Source organism: Mus caroli, unplaced genomic scaffold (genome assembly GCF_978045245.1).
Source record: "Mus caroli unplaced genomic scaffold, Mus_caroli_1 scaffold_5, whole genome shotgun sequence".
Lineage (NCBI taxonomy): Eukaryota > Metazoa > Chordata > Mammalia > Rodentia > Muridae > Mus > Mus caroli.
The window spans coordinates 56,747,191-56,768,395 of NW_028227260.1; the positions used below are offsets into that span (position 1 = coordinate 56,747,191).

The following is a 21,205-nucleotide window of genomic DNA, read 5'->3' on the forward strand; positions in this document are numbered from 1 at the left end:
CCCTTCTCAATAGTCACAAATAATATAAAATATTTTGGCGTGACTCTAACTAAGGAAGTGAAAGATCTGTATAATAAAAACTTCAAGTCTCTGAAGAAAGAAATTATAGAAGATCTCAGAAGATGGAAAGATCTCCCATGCTCATGGATTGGCAGGATCAACATTGTAAAAATGGCTATCTTGCCAAAAGCAATCTACAGATTCAATGAAATACCCATCAAAATTCCAACTCAATTCTTCAACGAATTAGAAAGTGCAATCTGCAAATTCATCTGGAATAACAAAAAACCTAGGATAGCAAAAACTCTTCTCAAGGATAAAAGAACCTCTGGTGGAATCACCATGCCTGACCTAAAGCTTTACTACAGAGCAATTGTGATAAAAACTGCATGGTACTGGTATAGTGACAGACAAGTAGACCAATGGAATAGAATTGAAGACACAGAAATGAAGCCACACACCTATGGTCACTTGATCTTCCACAAGGGAGCTAAAACCATCCAGTGGAAGAAAGACAGCATTTTCAACAAATGGTGCTGGCACAAATGGTTGTCATCATGTAGAAGAATTCGAATTGATCCATTCCTATCTCCTTGTACTAAGGTCAAATCTAAGTGGATCAAGGAACTTCACATAAAACCAGAGACACTGAAACTTATAGAGGAGAAAGTGGGGAAAAGCCTTGAAGATATGGGCACAGGGGAAAAATTCTTGAATAGAACAGCAATGGCTTGTGCTGTAAGATCGAGAATTTACAAGTGGGACCTCATGAAACTGCAAAGCTTCTGCAAGGCAAAAGACACCATCAATAAGACAAAAAGACCACCAACAGATTGGGAAAGGATCTTTACCTATCCTAAATCAGATAAGGGACTAATATCCAATATATATATATAAAGAACTCAAGAAGGTGGACTCCAGAAAATCAAATAACCCCATTAAAAAATGGGGCTCAGAACTGAACAAAGAATTCTCACCTGAGGAATACCGAATGGCAGAGAAGCACCTGAAAAAATGTTCAACATCCTTAATCATCAGGGAAATGCAAATCAAAACAACCCTGAGATTCCACCTCACACCAGTCAGAATGGCTAAGATGAAAAATTCAGGTGACACCAGATGCTGGCGAGGATGTGGAGAAAGAGGAACACTCCTCCATTGTTGGTGGGATTGCAAGCTTGTACAACCACTCTGGAAATCAGTCTGGCGGTTCCTCAGAAAATTGGACATAATACTACAGGAGGATCCAGTAATACCTCTCCTGGGCATATATCCAGAAGATGTCCCAACCCGTAAGAAAAACACATGCTCCACTATGTTCATAGCAGCCTTATTTATAATAGCCAGAAGCTGGAAAGAACCCAGATGCCCCTCAACAGAGGAATGGATACAGAAAATATGGTACATTTACACTATGGAGTACTACTCAGCTATTAAAAAGAATGAATTTATGAAATTCCTAGGCAAATGGATGGACCTGGAGGGCATCATCTTGAGTGAGGTAACACAATCACAAAGGAACTCACACAATATGTATTCACTGATAAGTGGATATTAGCCCAAAACTTAGGATACCCAAGATATAAGATACAATTTGCTAAACGCATGAAACTCAAGAAGAATGAAGACCAAAGTGTGGACACTCTGTGCCCCTTCTTAGAATTGGGAACAAAACACCCATGGAAGGAATTACAGAGACAAAGTTTGGAGCTGTGATGAAAGGATGGACCATCTAGAGACTGCCGTATCCAGGGATCCATCCCATAATCAGCTTCCAAACACTGACACTATTGCATACACTAGCAAGATTTTGCTGAAAGGACCCAGATATAGCTCTCTCTTGTGAAACTATGCTGGGGCCAACAAACACAGAAGTAGATGCTCACTGTCAGCTATTGGATGGATCACAGGGCTCCCAATGGAGAAGCTAGAGAAAGTACCCAAAGGAGCTAAAGTGATCTGCCACCCTATAGTTGGAACAACATGATGAACTAACCAGTACCCTGGAGCTCTTGTCTCTAGCTGCATATGTATGGAAAGATTGCCTAGTCAGCCATCACTGGAAAGAGAGGCCCATTGGACATGCAAACTTTATATGCCCCAATACAGGGTAATGCCAGGGCCAAAAGAATGGGAATGGGTAGGTAGGGAAGTGGGGGTGGGTATGGGGGACTTTGGGTATAGCATTGGAAACGTAATTGAGGAAAATATGTAATAAAAAATAATAAATAAATAAATAAATAAAATACATAAATAAAATTGATGACATAAAAATCTACTTTCTCATTAACTGTTATAATATTTGTTCATGTAGATATATATGTGCATGTTTTTGGGTGTGTGTCACAGGTCATCTTCAAACAAATCTAATTGGAAATTTAAGTAAACAGAAGTGTGCAGAGGTTTACAGATTAAAAAAAAAAATGTTTTACTAGGGGTTGGTGAGATGGCTTAGTGGGTAAGAGCACTGGACTGCTCTCCCGAAGGTCCAGAGTTCAAATCCCAGCAACTACATGGTGGCACACAATCATCTGTAATGAGATCTGACTCCCTCTTCTGGTGTGTCTGAAGACAACTACAGTGTACTTACAATATAATAAATGAATAAATCTTAAAAAAATGTTTTACTAGAACTTCAATAAGTTGTAACCTCTGACCATTTGGAGCAGTAAATTCTTCATAAAGAGTGCAAACCTTGCCTATTTGTCTTTTAAAGTATGCAGTGTTTGTTTTATGAAATGGTCCACAATGAATGCAAATAAAGTATTATTTACCTCTGGCAAAATTTTGTATTTAAGAGACCCTGTCTCTAAATTAAGGTGGAGAGTTACTGAAGAAGACACTTGAGTTCATATGCATGTTCACACATTGAAATACATCTGAAAACACATATACCCACATTTGAATGCATAGACATACACACACTCAGAGAAACTGAACAACTCTCTACTCAATGATCTCTGGGTCAGGGAAGATATATAGAAGAAAATCATCCTTTTTGTTTAAATTTTCCAAGCAATCATACAGAAGAGGGGTAGATGGCAGGAAATAATCAAAATCAGGGCTAAAATCAATCAATTAGAACCAAAGTAAACAATACAAAGAACCAATGAAATGTGTCTTGGTGAAAATCCACAAGTATGATAAACCTTTAGCCAAACTAACTAAATTGCAGAGAGATAGTATCCAAATCAACAAAATCAGAAATGAAAACGAAGATATAATACCAGACAACAAGAAATTAAAAGAATCATTGGGTCTTACTTCAAAAGCATGTACTCCACAAAATTGGAAAATATAGATGAAATGGATAATGTTCTAGAAAGATATCTCATCAGACACACAATCAAAGGAAGAACTGCACATTCTTACATCACATGGCATAAACAAAAACAATCATTAAAGGACAAGACAACATTCTCTAATCAAACACACTAGTCCCGTAGAAATGTATTTAACAAGAATTACCTAGGTGAATCACATGATAAAATTTAACAGATCACTCATAAATTTTATTAAAGAATTAATGAAGTTTAATAAAGAGGATAAATAACCTCATTGAATTTCAAGAGGATAGCAATAAGTGTCTGGATGATGTTGATATAGATAACACAAGGCTTAATGAGATGATGAAGACAATACATGATTTGAATTCTGAATTCAGTAAAGAGAATTATTGAAGATAATTTAAACAACGAATCAATGAATTTAAAAAGTGGTTCTTTGAGAAGATAAATAACAAACAGAAACCAAACCAAACCAACAACAACAACAAAATCAAACTGGCAGACCTTTGCCCAACTAACCAAAAGAAAGAAGGGATTCAAATTAATGGAGTACAAAATAAAAGGGGAAATATTACAATACTCTACAAAGAAATTCATAATATTTAAATGGAATACTTTAGAGACCTATAATCCATGAACCTAGAAAATCTTTAAAAAAAAAAAAGATGGATTTCAATATTCATTCAAGTTACCAAAGGTAAATGAAGAAGAGATTGACATCCTAAACTCAGAAAATAATGAACTTGAAGAAATAATAAAATTCCACTTGCCAAACAAAACAAAACAAGCAAACAAATGAACAAACCAAAAACCAGACATGTTGATCAATGGAACTGAATTGAAGATTAAGAAATAGACCCACACACTTATGGACACCTGAGTTTTGACAATGAAGCCAAAGACATACAGTGGAAAAAGAAACCATCTTCAACAAATGGTGCTGGTCGAGCTAGATGGATGCAGGTAGAACGGTGCAAAGAAAAGGCTTTTGACAAAATCCATTATTTCTTTATAACAAATGTCCTAGATATTGTAGGACTAGAGGAAATATATTTTTACATAATAAAGTCTACATACGAGAAAGCCACAGTCATCATCATCCTAAATGGAGAAAAATTATAAGCAATCCCATTGAAACCAGGAAGGAAACAAGGAGGTTCACTATTGCCATTGTTTTTTAATAGAATGGTTAAAGTACTAGCTAGAGCAATTAGGAAAGAAAAGGAAATTAAAGGGTTACAAAGAGGCAAATAAGAGGTATCAAACTATTCATAATTGCAGGTGATAAAATATTATACATTAAGAGATGCCAAAAAGTTTACCAGAAAACATCTAAAAATGATTAACATTTTCAGCAAACTGTCAAGATACAGAGCCAAGTTGAAAACTCAATCTCCATTCCTCTTGTGATACACCAATGAGAATTACACTGAGAAAAGGATCACTGACAAACTCTCACCCACAATATCCTCAAGTAAAGTAAAATATCTAGGAATAAACCTAACAAAGGAAGTAAAAGTCCTCTACAATGAAAACTTTACAACTTTGAAGAAAGACTGAGAAAGATAGTAGGAAATGGAAAGACAGTCATGCTCAAAAATTGATATAATTAACATTATGAAAATGACCATTGTATTTTTAGTACTATTCATAGACTCAGTGAAATCCAATAAAATTATTTCCAACCTAATTATTTACAGAAAAGAAAAACTATTCTAATATTCATTTGGAAACACAAGTCTCCCGGTAGCCAAAACCATCTTGAATAAGACAAACAAAGCTGGAGGGATTACCATTCCAGATTTTAAGATATATTGCAGTGTTACAGTAATAAAAAGTATATGGTACTGGCACAAAAACAGACATGTAGACCAATACACAACTAAATATTCAACAGACATGTAGACCAATATACAACTAAATATCCAAAAGAGAGTAATAATCACTACAGCCATCTAATATTTGACAAAATGCCAAAAAATACACTGGAGAAAAGACATCTTCAACAAATGTTATGAATGTTAGACGTCCATATGTAGAAGAATAAAAATATACATAGGTTATTATACGTAATAATGATTTACTCAAAGACATCAATGTTAAACTGAAACTGCTAGAAGAAAACAGTAAGTAACATACAAGTTACCGGTGAAGAAATAGCTTCCCCAAAGGACTCCATATCCTCAGAAACTGTGACCAAGAACTGACAAGCAGGACCTCATAAAATAAAAGTTTCTAAACAGCTAAGTAAACAATTGAGTGAAGAGGAGGATCTTTTTCAGCTATGCATCTGACAGAAGACAAATATTGAAGATATATAAAGAACTTTTAAAAATACTCCCCAAAACAAAGCAAAACAAAATAAAAACCCTATTCAATAACTGGGCTATGGACACATAGCCCATTTATTTCTCAAAAGAAATAAAACAGCTAAGAAATAGTTCAAACATTTTTATCCTTCTTAGTAATTAGGGAAATACAAATCATAATAGCGTGACTGTATCTTAACTTAGAATGTCCAAGTACAACAACCCAATAACTGCTCTATAGGACATGGGGACAGCCACCATTTACTATTAGTTGTATAAACTGGTACAGCCATTCTGCAAACCAGTGTGGAGAATTCTCAAAAAGCTAAGAATAAGTCTACTACATAATCCAACTATACTGCTTCTTGGAAAGTGCCCAAATGAATCAATATACTACTCCACAGAAAATTATTTAGCAATGTTCATTGCTGCCCTATTCACAATAGCTAGGAAATGAAATCAACGTAAATGTTCTTTATATGGAAAATGGATAAGGAAAATATGTCACATATAAACTATGGAATAGTATTCAGCAGTAAAAGAGTAAAAATGAAATTTGCATAAGATATATCAAATGAGGTAACCCAGATCCAGAAAAAAATACCAAATGTTTTCTCTCATCTGTGGACCTAGCTCCAAATCTTCACATGTGAATATATAGGGGTCAACTTCAGACACCAGGAACCCAAGTTAGAAAGGACCACAAGGGAGCTCTGGAGAATACTTTAGAGCTTTAAGCCATAATTTTCTTATATATTGACAACTTTGTTGGTTTATTTTAGAGAATAAATTGTATCTTCAAGGAGATCAAGTTGAGTAACTCAGAAAAATTTTGTACAACTTACTGAACTTTTATATGCATACACACACGCACACACTTAGGGTGTGGTTTGTTATTAAAAACTAGAGGAAATACACATATTCCTTGTTCTCTATTTTCTGATTAATCATGCAACAATATCATTTATAATAGAAAACTGAGTTTCCTTAAGTAGCCAATTATTCAGCAGTTTTAATTTGTTACTTTTTAGATTTTTTGTGTCAATTAATTTGTTTACTTTACATACCAATCTCAGCTTAGCCTCCAACCTGACTTCTCAGTCCCTCCCTCCCACCTCAAATCCCAATCATCTTCCCATCCTCCCTTTCTCTTCAGAAAAGGCTCAAAAAAGGAAGCTTCCCCCCATGGGTATCAACCTGCCTTGTTTTTTCATGTTGAAGTAATACTAGGAGCATCTCCTTATATTGTGGCTAGGCAAGGCAATCCAGTTAGAGGAAAGGGATCCAAAGTTGGGCAAGAGATTCAGATGCATCCCCTGCTCCTGGTTCTTAGAGTTTAAGTTGTTCTTTTAAAATTAATTTCTAATTAATTAATTAATTTTAAATTATTAATTTGCAATTCATAGTTTATTCCCCCTGCCCCAATTCACCCTCCTACTGTTCCACATCCCACAGCTCCTCCCCACCCCCTTTCTCCACATGGATATCCTCATGCCTTACCCCACCTGACCTCTAAACTCCCTAGGGCCTCCAGTCTCTTGAGGGTTAGGTGCATCATCTCTGATTGAAGCCAGACCAAGCAGTCCTCTACTGTATGTATGTTGGGGGCTTATATCAGCTGGTGTATGCTGTCTGTTTTGTAGTCCAGTGTTTGAGAGATCTCAGGGGTCCAGATTAATTGAGACTGCTGGTCCTCCTACAGGATCGCCATTCTCCTCAGCTTCTGTATCTCCAGCATACTTCTCTTCTCCTTTCTTACTGCTTACTGCCTTATTTCAAGACCATCTGAGTATAGCGTAATGCAGGGGGATATATAATAGATAGCTTTCTAGTACTCTTCACTCTCAGATTCTTCTCAAATCCATCCTCCACACCAATAATCTGATTTATTTGTAGCCCAATCAGAACACATTGTTACCCTGCTTTAAGTTCTTAACAGTTATCTGTTTTCTGAGAGAGGTCTTACTTTTCTATTATGGTAAACAGGGTTCTTAGATCTGTTTTCAATGTGTGTTAGTATCACTTCCTCATCTACACCATGAACTCTATGCATATTCAACTACTGGTGATTCCTCAAAATGTACTAACATCTAAATTCGATGACCTGACTGAATAGAGCCATTTAATATTGTTTATATGAGGCTTATGAAGAACTAAGTTTTATGTTGAAGGAAATTTTATGAAAAAGAACATGGTGTGTATATATACACACAGACACATACTCAGACACACATATACACATATACATACATACAAAGCAAGAAACAGAAAATTTTGGGACACTTAGCTAGCTGGAGAAGACACTTAAGTAAGGAATAGAGCATAAGTTTCTCTCTCTCTCTCTCTCTCTCTCTCTCTCTCTCTCTCTCTCTCTCTCTCTCTCTCTTTTTAGAGCACAAGTTTCTAACTGGATCTTATATAAAGGCTTGTCAAATTAGCATGGCTCAATTGCCTATGTATGTAGTGAAACTGGAAATCCAATATCAAAATAAAGTGTTTATTAAAGTATGCCTAGAAAACTAGCTCTGCCTTCTAACTGCAAAAGAAATAAAATTTCAACCATTTCAATTGACATTTTTCAGGTCTCTTGTGAAGTTCTACCCAATCTGTTTTTTCTTTCAGCAAGATAGCTCCACTTGAATGAGATAAAGTTAAACAAACACTGCACAATACTGATGAGTCTTAACTATTTTAATTTCGAGCTCCACACTCACAAAACAGTAACAGCAATTAAGATTAACAGTAAATTATAGATTTAGTATGGGTTCTTTTAAATCTAGAATTGTCACCACAATACTAAAAAAAAATTATCTGTCTTAAATTTTTTTAAAAGTTAAAGCCCTCTTCTTCAGAATACAGAGAATAATACAAGGAAGAATTTGCTTGAAAAGCTTGTCTATATTATGAATACATAGTAGTAAAATATATTTTTGGATGCTGTCTAGAAAAGGACTACAGTGTGTCCTTTTCCTAATTCCATACTCTGCCACATGTAAATCATATGGAAGGGGCAATTGTCACATGGTAATTGAAGTATTTGTGGCCACAATAGACAATGAAAACATGGACATATAATGGGGTGAATAAGAATAAACATAAAATAAACATTGTTCAGGGAACATTGTAGTTCTTTTGAAGTTATTTGCTCATCTCCTCAGAACCTTCTTGGTTGTGCTTTTGTCTTTTCCATCCCAAGGTATTCTTTTCATTAATCAAAGGTCAACATTTTGTCTGCTACCTGTTTGGAGTCTGAGCTGCAATAGGATAAAAAGAAACTAGGGAGTTATAAGTGATAATAAAATAAAATATATTTCCTTACAATAATTTATTTTATTTAATAGAAAATTTCAGATAGTACAACCCTTCAAAGGTTCAAATCCTTACCCAAGAAACTGCTATGATTACTTCACAATAGTAGGGATAATACTACTTCTTAAAATACTAAGGTGGACCACAGTGATGTTTACTGCATAACCTATGTATATACTATAGTAGATTAATTTCATGCTTACCACATTTGATTGTTACAATATCATGCTACATCTTATATATAAATTAACTCTATATGCTTAAGGCTCTTTTATTTTATATCTTTTTTCTTTTTTTATTAGATATTTTATTTACATTTCAAATGTTAACCCTTTCCTAGTTTCCCCTCCAAAAATTCCCTATCCCCTCCCCCTGCTCCCCAACACACTCACTCCCATTCCTGGTCCTTACATTCCCCTATACAGGGGCATGGAGCCTTAACAGGGCATGGAAACATTACGTAACTATTCTATGTTTCTAATTAATCCTTTGGGAAATGGGGATAATAGTAATGCAAACATTCACAATTTTAAGTATTTAGAAGTGCTTTAATAATCCCAAATTTTATATATCTTCTATTCCATCATTGATTTCTCAACCTATTTTGTGTCATATACTATTTATAATTTGTACTGGAGAATATTTTGAAGGAGATATAAATTGAAATTTTCTGAAGCTTTGCATAAAACTTTCACAATTAACAATATTAGTCATCTTTTTCGAGTTGAGCACCTTCTATAATTATTTAGAAATTGTCATTTCAGTGACTATAACTCTATTTTTCTTTCTATAGTTTTATATTTTATTTAGCTTTTATGTATCTAATGGTAGTATACAATTTACTAGATGAAAAATGCAGTTCTGGTCCTATAATAAAGATAGAGGTAGATGAGAAACCCTGAATAATCTGGGAAACTATGATTCTGAATGTCCTACAGGAAGCTCATGGGCATTGATTTGTCTATACACCGGAACAGTAACAAAGGTATTCCTTACTTGGAACTTGAAACATCTGGTTCACTTTGGATTCCTCACCTGTGTCTGTGTAGGTTTGTATTTCACTAAGAAACTACACATCATGAAAATATAGAGTGAAGTTTAAAACAATATTTAACTATTTCTCTTTGCTGAGACAGTTTTGTTCTGTAACTTTAGCTAGACTATCTGAAATTTGCTATACAGACAAGGCTATGCTGAACTTACAGAGTTCTGCTTTCCTCTGTCTCTAGAATACTAAAATTAAAGGGAACATCTTTATCTTTTATAAGATTAATAATGATTTTTCTCCCAAATTATCCAGAGAACAATTAAAAGATTTATATTTTTGAAGGGGCTCTTTTTAATCATATTTTCTCTCAGAATTTTTGTATACATCTTATACGTATATATGCACACAAAAATATATATACACACACAAGTATATAAAATAGTTATATATACATATGTATACATATATAAGACATATATACAGGACATATAGCATATATATTATATGCATTATATAAATATCTTGGAAATATCATATTATGTGTTGTATATTACAAATATTTTAGTTACATTCAATTAAGACCTGTAATTATCTCAAAATGAAAATCCAATTCAGTTTACTCCATCTCAACTGAATACTTTCAAGTCTCCATCTTAGTTATAGGAGTAGTTAAATGGTAGATCACTTGCTAATACAACAGTGCCCCTGGTTCGATAAGAGCACTATAAAAATTATGGAATATTAAAATCCTTATCTGACAAGTAATACAACATTAAGACATCATCAAAGCACTTTAGTAGTAGGAAAATATATTAAATTAATATATAAAATAGCTATTTTATAGGAGGTCTGCTACATGGATGATGTTGTTAGTAAAGAAGTTGAAGAATTAACAGACCTTGAGCAAGTTGCCTTTATCTTTGAACAGAATATCTGTTCTGGTATCTCAGACTGAAAATCTCTAAGAAATATATCTTCCATTGTAAGAAAATAAAGCATACTTATAAAAGGCCAGGATTGGACAAACTGATCATTTCTACATAAATAAAATAAGGAGTCTTTTAATTTTAAAAAATATACCGCATTCTCTGGACTATGTATAAATTTAACATTCATTTTAAAGTCTATTAATAACATTAATTAAGCCTATAAATATCCCTTCATGGTTTTAAGATTAGGAAGGACTTGTTATATTAGGAATAGCACTTAAAGTACAAGTCTTGCAACTTTTGTCCACTTTGGACTATCTTCCTTCATATATATATTCCTTCATATATATATTCCTCTCTCTCTCTCTCTCTCTCTCTCTCTCTCTCTCTCTTTGTGTCTTTCCAAAACAAAGGCTTATCTGTTGCATCTCTCAATTAATCAAAAAACTTATGATTAAGAATATACATACTGATTAATTTTGAAGCATCTTTTAAAAGTATTAAGTGAACTTCAGTACAAAAAGAACACATTTGTTATGTGAAGACATTTATTAATTGAAATGCCTACTATGTATTTATGTTTCTCATTATAATTGACTATATGAGAGTATTGAATTGTTCCATGTTATCATTTTGTACTTCACACATTTTGGTATGAATACAAAATGGCTTGCTCTGAATGGTTCTAATAAGTTCTTGCAAGTCATTCAAATCTCATCAGATATAGAATTATATTATTTCTGTTTTTATAATCTAACTTCTAGATAACTCATTAAGTGACATTAGTCATTTAGTAATGTAGCTATAGTTCTACTTCAGACAAAATTAACCATTGTCATAAAAGAGATGACTCTGGGTACTGAGATCTCATTAATTACTTTTAAAACCTGTAACACAAAATGATAACCTACACATATAGTTCAAACTAACTTAAATACATTGGCAGTATTTCCAGCCACTCTGGAAACTCAGATGCTGTTAAATTTGTTTTTATTCATCTGCTATTTCAAATGTGTACTTGTTTTTTTATGAAGATTAGTTAGTATACTATGAGTACTTCAGGGACCAGCAGCTATGTTTTTAACTTAGTCTCCATTTTTAAGTTTACAGCATTGTTCAAATATTCAATGTCCATTAAATAATTGAATAAAATGATGCAAGTGGCTTAACTATGTATGCTGGAGCTGGGTTGGTTGTTTTGATTAACTTCTGATTGGTAGAAAAATGTGAGTTCTTTAAAGTGAAATTCTGTCGTTGTGTCAATTGTATGAATAAGAAAAACACCCATGTTCTCTAAATAATTATTTTCAATGGGAAAATATGAATGTATAAATCAGGTAAATATGAGATATCAAATTTCTAAAAGAATGCAATCACTCTTACAGAAAATATTTTGTTTTGGAAGGCACATAAAATGCATTGTTTTCTAAAGCTATTCAAAATTAACTGTGAAATCTGTTCATCTCCAACGAAACTACTATAATTGGTTATATTTCAACTGTTTAGTCCTGGTATAAATATTAGAAAAATATTACCAGATATAGTATTTATTTGGATATATAGTTCATTAAAATGTCATCTTAAACTTAATTTTATTTTATTTGAGAAAAAAATGAAGGCCTTGCACTTGAAATATTTCTTTTCTATGTTAATGAAGCCTATTTTGTAGGCATATTTGGTCTTGTCTCCCTTGGGAAACAGTTCTTAAATGCCATGATTTTAACCATAAAACACAATATGATAACTGCATTCCTCAAACCTTGTAAACTTTAATAAAAACATGTTCTCATTTGGCCATAAATAGCAAAAGAATAAAACATTTAATTCTCTTCGTTCTAATGAAAACAAAGATTCAGTTGAGAGAATAACTGAAAAAAAACAAAGAATTCTCTTAATTTTAAAGATTTTTATCTCACAAATATTTTTTATTATTCATACTAGCCGACATTCCCTTTAATTTTATATAGAAAAACCTAGAGATCATTCTTGCTGTTTCTAGGAAGATGGTGTCTCTTGGAAGAAAAAACATAAAACTGTTCTCTATTATAGTAAAAACACGAAGGAGATAAGTTTGGACTTCTATTTTGCCTATTTGAATCTGTGCTATTCTAAATATTTACTTATTTTATGGAAAACAAATTAGAGGAAGTTAAACATTTATCCCGATACTAAAATAAAATTTAAGTATATTTATTTACCTTGTCTAATATATAAAAGGGCTAAAATTAAATGTATATAAATTTAATTATGCCCACTGAGAACATTTTGGTAGTTTTGTAAAAAAAAAAAAAAAAAAAAAAAAAAAAAAACCAAAATCCCAGTGCTTTACAGTTGTCAAATATAGGTTTCCAAATGTCACAGCAACCTTAATTTGTGTATGTAATTCAGACTACTAGAGGAAATGTTTGACAAAAATATAGGTTTACTTATTATAAAGAAAAATAAGTCAGACAGGTTTTAAATTAAAGGTTGAAAAGCTACTGGTAGGGAACTATGCTTTCTGATATGTCATCAAAATAACTCAAGTGCTATTTATTTCAAAATAATTCAGAGTTTAGAATGCCATAGCTACTTCAGATACCCATTTTTAAAACACAAGTGTTTTCAAAGTTGATTTTGGTTAAAGGGTTTCATTCACAATACTTATGATGAATTTATATCATTCTTCTCTTTTGTCCTTCTTCCTTCTGTCCCTTTCCCCTTCCTTCATATTTCCTCTTTCACTAAAGAGGAATGTAACAAAAAGGAGGGTACATGTGTAAAAATTTTACTAGCTTTCCTGTGACTAGGTTTATATTTATGGACTATTTAAACACTGTTAAGAAAATCGAGAAGTAGAAACATCTATTACAGCCTAGTCAATGCTATTTTTTCTATTCACCAAATGTATAGATATTTCCTATTGAAACTTATACTCCTGACACTCAGGTGTCAAATAAGTAATACTGGATAACTTATTCCACAGTTTATGTATCCAACTAAATAAAATAATTTTAAACCTATGTTCAATACACTAGTAGTAAAATTACAAGAAATGGAGAATGAATTTGAAATGTATATTTAAGTAAACTTACCTGAAATAATTGATTCACAGCACCTGATGATATAGTAAACTTCACAATATCTGGCAGTTCAGCTTCCACTATAACATCGAAACTAGGGAGTGGAATATTTTGATTTGAAAACACCTTAAAAGGGGAAGAAGGATCCTTGATGCCAATTGTATTCTGGATCCTAGAAAAATATTTTAAAAAGCCAGATTCTTTGGCATCAAGGGCAACCATGGACCCAGTGGCATATGTAGAATTATCAGAGTCCATGTATCCAGCAGAGTCTTGGAATGGAGCATCAATATTTTGGTTATCAAAAATTTTATAAGCTCTACAAAGCTCAAGGGGTTCATAAAATTCTGAGGTTATCAAAAAATCAGGATAGTTTGTTCCAGCAATAAAATTTGGGGCATTTCCATAAATGATTTTAAGAACAGATAATATATTTATTTCTAATTCAGTGGCAGGTGGGTTGTTAATATTGCTGATACTAGTGGAATTATTAGCATTCTGACTATTTTTAGTATTGTAATTTGGGCTGATGATAACATTGAAACTCCTGAAACGACTAAATCTAGGGAAATGTTTAGTGTCTAGGGCAGAGGTTTTTTCAGAAGCAAACTGAGAACTAATAGCACTAGTACAGGTGCTAACATTATTTGTATCAATGGCATTGATAGTGTGAAGTGCAAAGCTGAGTCTAGCAGTATATTTCTTTCTGTCAAAATAGTTTGAGTTGACTACAAAACTTGACCTTACTTCATATGCAAACCCTGTGACATCATTAATATCTGAATAATAGTTTAGGGCAGCTGTCTGTTTGTAAATAGCAGTGCTCATGGATTTTGCACCATAGTTAGGGTTAACAGTATTGTTAGTAGCATTACTGGGATTGATATTAGAGTTAGAGTCAAGGTCTTCTGGAAGCCCATAGCTGTTTTGGGGGCTTGGGTTGCTGCTTGGTTCACTCTCATTTTTAATGATGTTATTTTGATAACTGTTGGAAAGCAATCTAATATTCTCAGAATAAGCAATATTTCCTTTTATGATCATATTTCTAGGGCCAGTGTCCTCATTGTTGGAACCAGAAATATAGTCCAGTACAGTTCTAGTTTTGTTTCCAGAGGCTGGGTTTGTGCTACCCTTGAAGTCAGCATTATTGTGATGATTGAAATATTCTTCCAGATCTGAAGCATTGTCTAAATTGTTGGTACATGTCTCATCAGTGCTATATTTCAAGTTAACATCACTGTTGGTAGCGTTATCAATGGTAGGGTCAGATTCACTCTTGTGATCATTTACATTTTTAGAGTCACCATCATTGCTGGTATTAGGTCCACCTGTAGGTCCAGAAGAACCACTATGTTGAGACCCATTGTTGCTATCAGTATTATTCTCAGAGTTGCCATCTTTGGGATCACTGCCATCAGGGTCAGATTTGTCTTTAGGATCTTTTTTATCTTTGGTATCATCTTCATCTTCAGTGTCTGTTTCATCTTCACCATCTGTTTCATCTTCAGTATTCGTCTCATCTTCATGGTCTGTATCATCTTTGCAAAGAAGTTTATCTTCAACATTAGCCTCAGCTTTGATATTTCTTTCACTGACATCAGGAGTATCCTTATTTTGAGGTTGAGCAGTAAGGTTGAACTTGCTTTCACTTTGAGACAATCTTACAGGTGCTGCTGTGTGGCCTTGGGTACTATGTTGGCCCATGATTTTCTTAGTGTTCTTAGAAACGGTGTGTGTAACAGAAGAGCCCTTACGGTTTTGGAGAGATGCACAACTTTCACAATGTAAATAAGAGGTGGAATCTATAGAATGTTTAGAATCTTCCCTGTGCAGAGAACAGCGGCTGACTACAGAATGCTGAGGATCCAGGGATGGAGATAAAGGGCGATTTCGAGAAGTCTTGAAGTGTCTGATAGTTTTAGACTGCAGAGAATATTTAGAATGTGAGGAAATCTGGCCATGTAATGGAGAGTCTGAGTCAGAATCATCAGAATTTATGAAGCATTTATGATAAGATGAGTTACTGATTTCCATAAAACATCTAGTACATTTTTGCTTTCCCAGTTCTGGAGAATATGTAATACTTCTTCGAGACTTCTTTCTTGTGACAGACTTAGGACTTTTAGAAGTTGGGCTGTCAACAAATGATGATACATTAGAGGTGCAAGCCTCAGAACTTAGGGGAATGGGACTGATTTGATACTTCAAACTTTCACAACTATGGGAATATCTATAGTCCTTGCACTGGCGCTTATAGCCAGATATTTTCAGGCTAGCTTTTCTGTGATGCTTTTCATCTGTGACTGTGTGAGAGTCTGGAGAAAAGCTATAGCTGTGCTTTTTCTTTAACTTTTCTTGTGAGAGTGGCTTGTCACTGAGACTTGAAGATGCCTCTTTGAATCTCACATTTTTGTCTTCACTCTTGTATCTTGTTAGCTGAATTCTAGAAACTAAGAGAGAAGAATATAGTATGAGCAAAAGTAGCAAAGTATGAGCCTTACATTAATGTTCACATTACAATAGAAACATGTGCAAACAAAATATAACTTTCTTCAAAATATTATGGTGGCTTTTATTTGATTTTTCAAAGAGAAACAATGACCCTAAATTTTCTGCTTAATTAAATGTCATTTCCACTTTTCAAGATATAAATGAAATACGGTCATTTACTTCAGATAGTCATTCTTTTAGGTTGATAGAGCTTACTCTCTACAAAAGAAAACATTATGTAAAAATTCCCATATACAACCACCAAACCCAGACACTATTGCATATGCCAAAAAGACTTTGCTGACAGGACCCTGATATAGCTCTCTCTTGTGAGGCTATGCCAGTGCCTGGCAAATACAGAAGTGGATGTTCACAGTCACCTATTGGATGGAACACAGGGCCTCCAATGGAGAAGCTAGAGAAGCTTTTCTGTGATGCTTTTCATCTGTGACTGTGTGAGAGTCTGGAGAAAAGCTTCCAGGGACTAAACCACTAATCAAAGAGTATACATGGGCTGGTCCATGGCTCCTGCTACTTGTGTAGCAGAGGACTCTCTTATCTGGCATCAATGGGAGGGGAGACACTTGATTCTGTGGATGCTTGTTGCCCCAGAGAAAGGGAATTCTATGGGGGTAGGGTAGAAGTGGGTAGGTGGGTAGGGGAGCACCCTCTTAGAGGCAAAGGGGAAGGGGATGGCATGGGGATTTGTGAAGGGGAGACCTGGCAGGGGGACATTTGAAATGGAAACAAATACAGTAATTAATAAAAAATAATCTTATTTTGTATGTAAATGAAGCATACATGTGTACCCACATCCATGCATTTATTTATTTGTATGAGTGAGGGCACATGTTACATCTTGTCTGAAACAGTGTTTCTCTCTATTCACTACTGGATATGCCAGCCAAACTTGCCTTCCAGTCTCTGGTGACTTTACTCTTTCTGCCTGCCTTCTTTTGAGGGTAGTTGGATTAGAAATAAGTATTCCCATCTGTGGCTTTTACTGGGCTCTCAGGATAGAAACTTATGTTTGTTAGGCTTTTATGGCAAATGATTTCATTTTACCCCAGGAAATGAATCTTAATGTATGAGAAGTTAATCTCTTAGTGAGAACAAATATATTATAGGTGTCTGTGGGTTAATGAGAGTTAAAACAGGTTACTTGGTGTGGATACTCTCTTGAATATTGTCATTTGTATGAAGTTTTGGAAAAGTGACTATTTTTTAATGTGCTGGTGATAGTATGAAAAGTCAAAGAAAATATCCAATAAAAGAAAAAAGTCAAAGTTAAAGAGAACACTGAAATAGGGAAATGTGTTCATAATAAATAAAAGAACTATATACATATCCAGAAAGTAATTCTAGTGAAATTGAGATACATGATTTACTTAAAACATAAATCAAAATAATAGTTGCAAGTATGATCAGCAGTATGAGAAAAAAAATCAACAAAGTGAGTTTCAAAGATAACATGTTAAAATGTTTCAAGTAGAAAACAAAGAGCTAAATAATACAAAAATTAAATGAAAAACTTCACTAAAGTAGATCAGTAGCAAACAAATCATGAAGAAGAAAAATCAAATAATTTGAAGACAGTTAATTGGAAATTATCTACTTAGGGGCAAAAAAAGAAAAAAAGGTGTGATGAAATTATAAGGCCTGACACTCTTACTGAGGCTATGGAGCGCTCACAAAAAGGGACCTAGCATGATTGCCCTCCAAAAGACTCAACAAGCAGCTGAAAGAGTCAGATGCAGATATTTACACCCAACCAATGGACAGAAGCAGCTGATCCCTGTTGTTGAATTAGGAAAGGCTGAAAGAAGCTGAGGAGAAGGGCGATCCTGTAGGTGGACCAGCAGTCTCAATTAATCGGGACCCCTGAGATCTCTCAAACACTGAACCACCACCTGGACAGCATACAGCAGCTGATATGAGGCCCCCAGCACAGATACAATAGAGGACTTCCGTGTCTATGTTCATTCAGAGAAGATGCATCTAACCCTCAAGAGGCTGGAGGCCCCAGGGAGTTTAGAGGTCAGGTGGGGTGGGGGTGGGGACATCCACATGGAGACAGGGTAGGATGGGGAGGAAGTGTGGGATGTGGAGCAGTCAGAGGGTGGAGGGGGGGCGGGGAATGGAATATGGAGTGTAAAAAATAAATTAATTTTTTAAAAAGAAAAATATTAAAATCATGAGGTTGTTAGGTTGTGCAGACCAGGCAGCTACAGAGGCATGTTCAAAATATGTGTTATTTTATAGAAGATTCATTTGGAAGAGCTTATTTTTAAAACTGAAAAAGTGATGTGCATTGTAAAAATGTTGGCAAGCAAGTCTATATATAATGCAATTAGTTTCGGATGCATCTGGCTTTAAATCACTCATAGACTTTGAAATGAATTGCTAATTAGATATGAATTTTTTAAATTGATACCTGCAAATGCATAATAAGCACGTTTATGTTTCATCAGCTAACCAGTCTGTAATCAATGGCTTACTGAACCGTATTTCTACTAGGCACATAGATCCCTTATATGCTGGTTCAATGTTTTCAGAATACTTTTGAAATAAAACTGAAAATGTTAGTACGTATCTATAAAAAAAAAAGAATACACATTTTAGGAAACTCAAGAAGAATAAAGAGAGATCAAGGAAAAATTAATATTTGAACAAATATGGATTAAAAAAAGTCCCCAAATCTAAGGAAGAAAGTGTTCTGTGAAGTCATACAAACCTAATATAAACTCTAAAATAAAATGAAATAAAGTTATATCAACAATATATATGTCCACTGAAATCCATACAAAGACATTTAATTAAAATAGCAAATGAAAGAAATTTTAAAATAGTAAGGAAATAATTTATGATGCATAGGGTAATCACTGTTAGCAGAATTCTCAATAGAAGATTCAATCCAAAAAAAAAAAAAAAAAAGAATCAACTGATATATTCAAAATATTGGAAGTAATAAAAACTGCCAACAAAGGGTACTATGCCATGTAAAACTGTTTTAAAAAGTAAATAAAGAGAAACTCTTTGGCAAACAAAAACTTACAAAGTCCAATTCTGAATTGCCCTATAGGAAATAATAAAAAAATTTCATATTGAAATAAACATGTTAATTATGAAAACAAAATTATAAACATACTAGCAAGTATAAATCTATGAACTAATACAGCCTATTGTAATAGTATATTTGCATTGAGTAAATGAATTTTAATCCCAGTATAAAAAATTCAAACCTTTCAGTATATTAAAATAATTATTATAAAATCCTAAATTATAATATTAAATATGTAAACTAACCTCAATATAGAAGTGTATAAGTAAGAGGAAATGTGACTCCTATTTAATGGAAGTTAAATTTTTATTCACCTTAAGATGGCTGTTATAAGTAAGAACTTAAGCCTAAAGGTAACCTCACATAAAGTATATCATATATGAATAAAGATTTTACAGCACATTCACACACACAGAGAGACACACAGATACATACAGAGAGAGCGAGGGGGGGAGAGAGAGAGAAAGAAAGAGATTGGGGAGGGATAGGGAAGAAATGAAACACAAAGGAAGACAGTATCATAGGAAAAGAACAAAGGAATTAACCATAACACTATCACCACAAAAGAAAATGGCAATCCTGACTCCTTCTTATATACTGGTTTAAATTTTAAAACACTCAACAAATGATGTTGAGTAGCATCTTACAAACATTTTTAAGATCCTATTTTAGTTTTCATGCACAGAGTTGAAGACATGAAAAATGAAAATGCGTTCAAATACTAATCAAAATAAATAAGAAATACTCAAAAGCAAAAATGAATATTTTTAAGAGAAAAACTGTTAAAAGATAAAGGTCATAGAATCATAAAAGTATCAACTCACCAAGAGATACAGCTATGCATATGTTCATGTTTATATACACATATACATTATATATAAAACAACATTTGAAATCATAGACAGAATTTACAGGAAAAGGAAATATAATAATAATATTTAATAGGGCATTTTGTGTACTGAATGGAACAAGACAGAGAATCAGTATGAAAGAGTGAACTTGAACACAACAAGTTCCATATAATATAGGTCCACAAACACTATACAGGGTACAATCCACAGAACTCAAGAAGGCTAACCAACCGAAGGGCCCAAGTGAGGATGCCTCAATCCCACTTAAGAGGAAGCAATTACAGAGGGCAGAGGGAGGAAGGGACCTGGGAGGGAGAATCCATAGGAATACCAGCAGTCTCAACTAACCTGGACCCCTGAGATCTCTCAGACACTGAGCCACCAACTAGGCAGCATATTCTAGATGGTCCAAGGCCTCCAGCACATACACAGCAGAGGACTGCCTGGTCTGGCCTCAGTGAGAGAAAATGCATTTAACCCTGGAGAGACATGAAGCCCCAGAAACTGTGGGGAAGCCTGGTGGAGTGTGTATGTGTGAGGGGTCATCTCTCTTGGAGATTGGTAAGGAGGAATGGGATGAGGAAGAAACGAGGATGGCAAACCAGGAGGGGGATAATGACTGGACTGTAAGAAAAGATTAAAGACAATTAAAAACAAACAAATAAATAAATAAATGTATGTATGTATGCTAGATGAATATAGATGACTGTTTAGAGAATAGTTTGAGTGCTTTGTATATATTTATATGTTAAAGATCTAGGAAGAGTCCAAAACGTTCTGAGCCCATAAATATTTGTCATTTAACATGTTTGTAATTTAAATTTAACATTTAATCAACCCTTTTAAATATTTCTGTACTTATTTGCAAATTTGGTCTGTCTTTACCATAGATGGAGACCTTGGTTGAGAAGACTGCTAT

General features: G+C 33.9%; 1 protein-coding gene across 4 annotated transcripts in view; it reads right to left on the minus strand.

Moving 5' to 3' along the window:
- Nucleotides 1–21,205, minus strand: part of LOC110286342 (uncharacterized) — a 343,296-nt gene that overhangs the window by 101,478 nt on the left and 220,613 nt on the right. For 2 of the 4 annotated variants that reach the window (XM_085837619.1, XM_085837618.1), the window contains exon 12: nt 13,897–16,334. The exons of 1 other annotated variant lie outside the window; for it this stretch is intronic. In XM_085837619.1, the coding sequence (XP_085693745.1) occupies nt 13,897–16,334 (2,438 nt within the window). Of the gene's footprint in view, nt 1–8,544; nt 8,851–13,896; nt 16,335–21,205 lie in introns of those variants that run through there. One more of the 4 variants, XM_085837620.1, reaches the window with a different exon arrangement.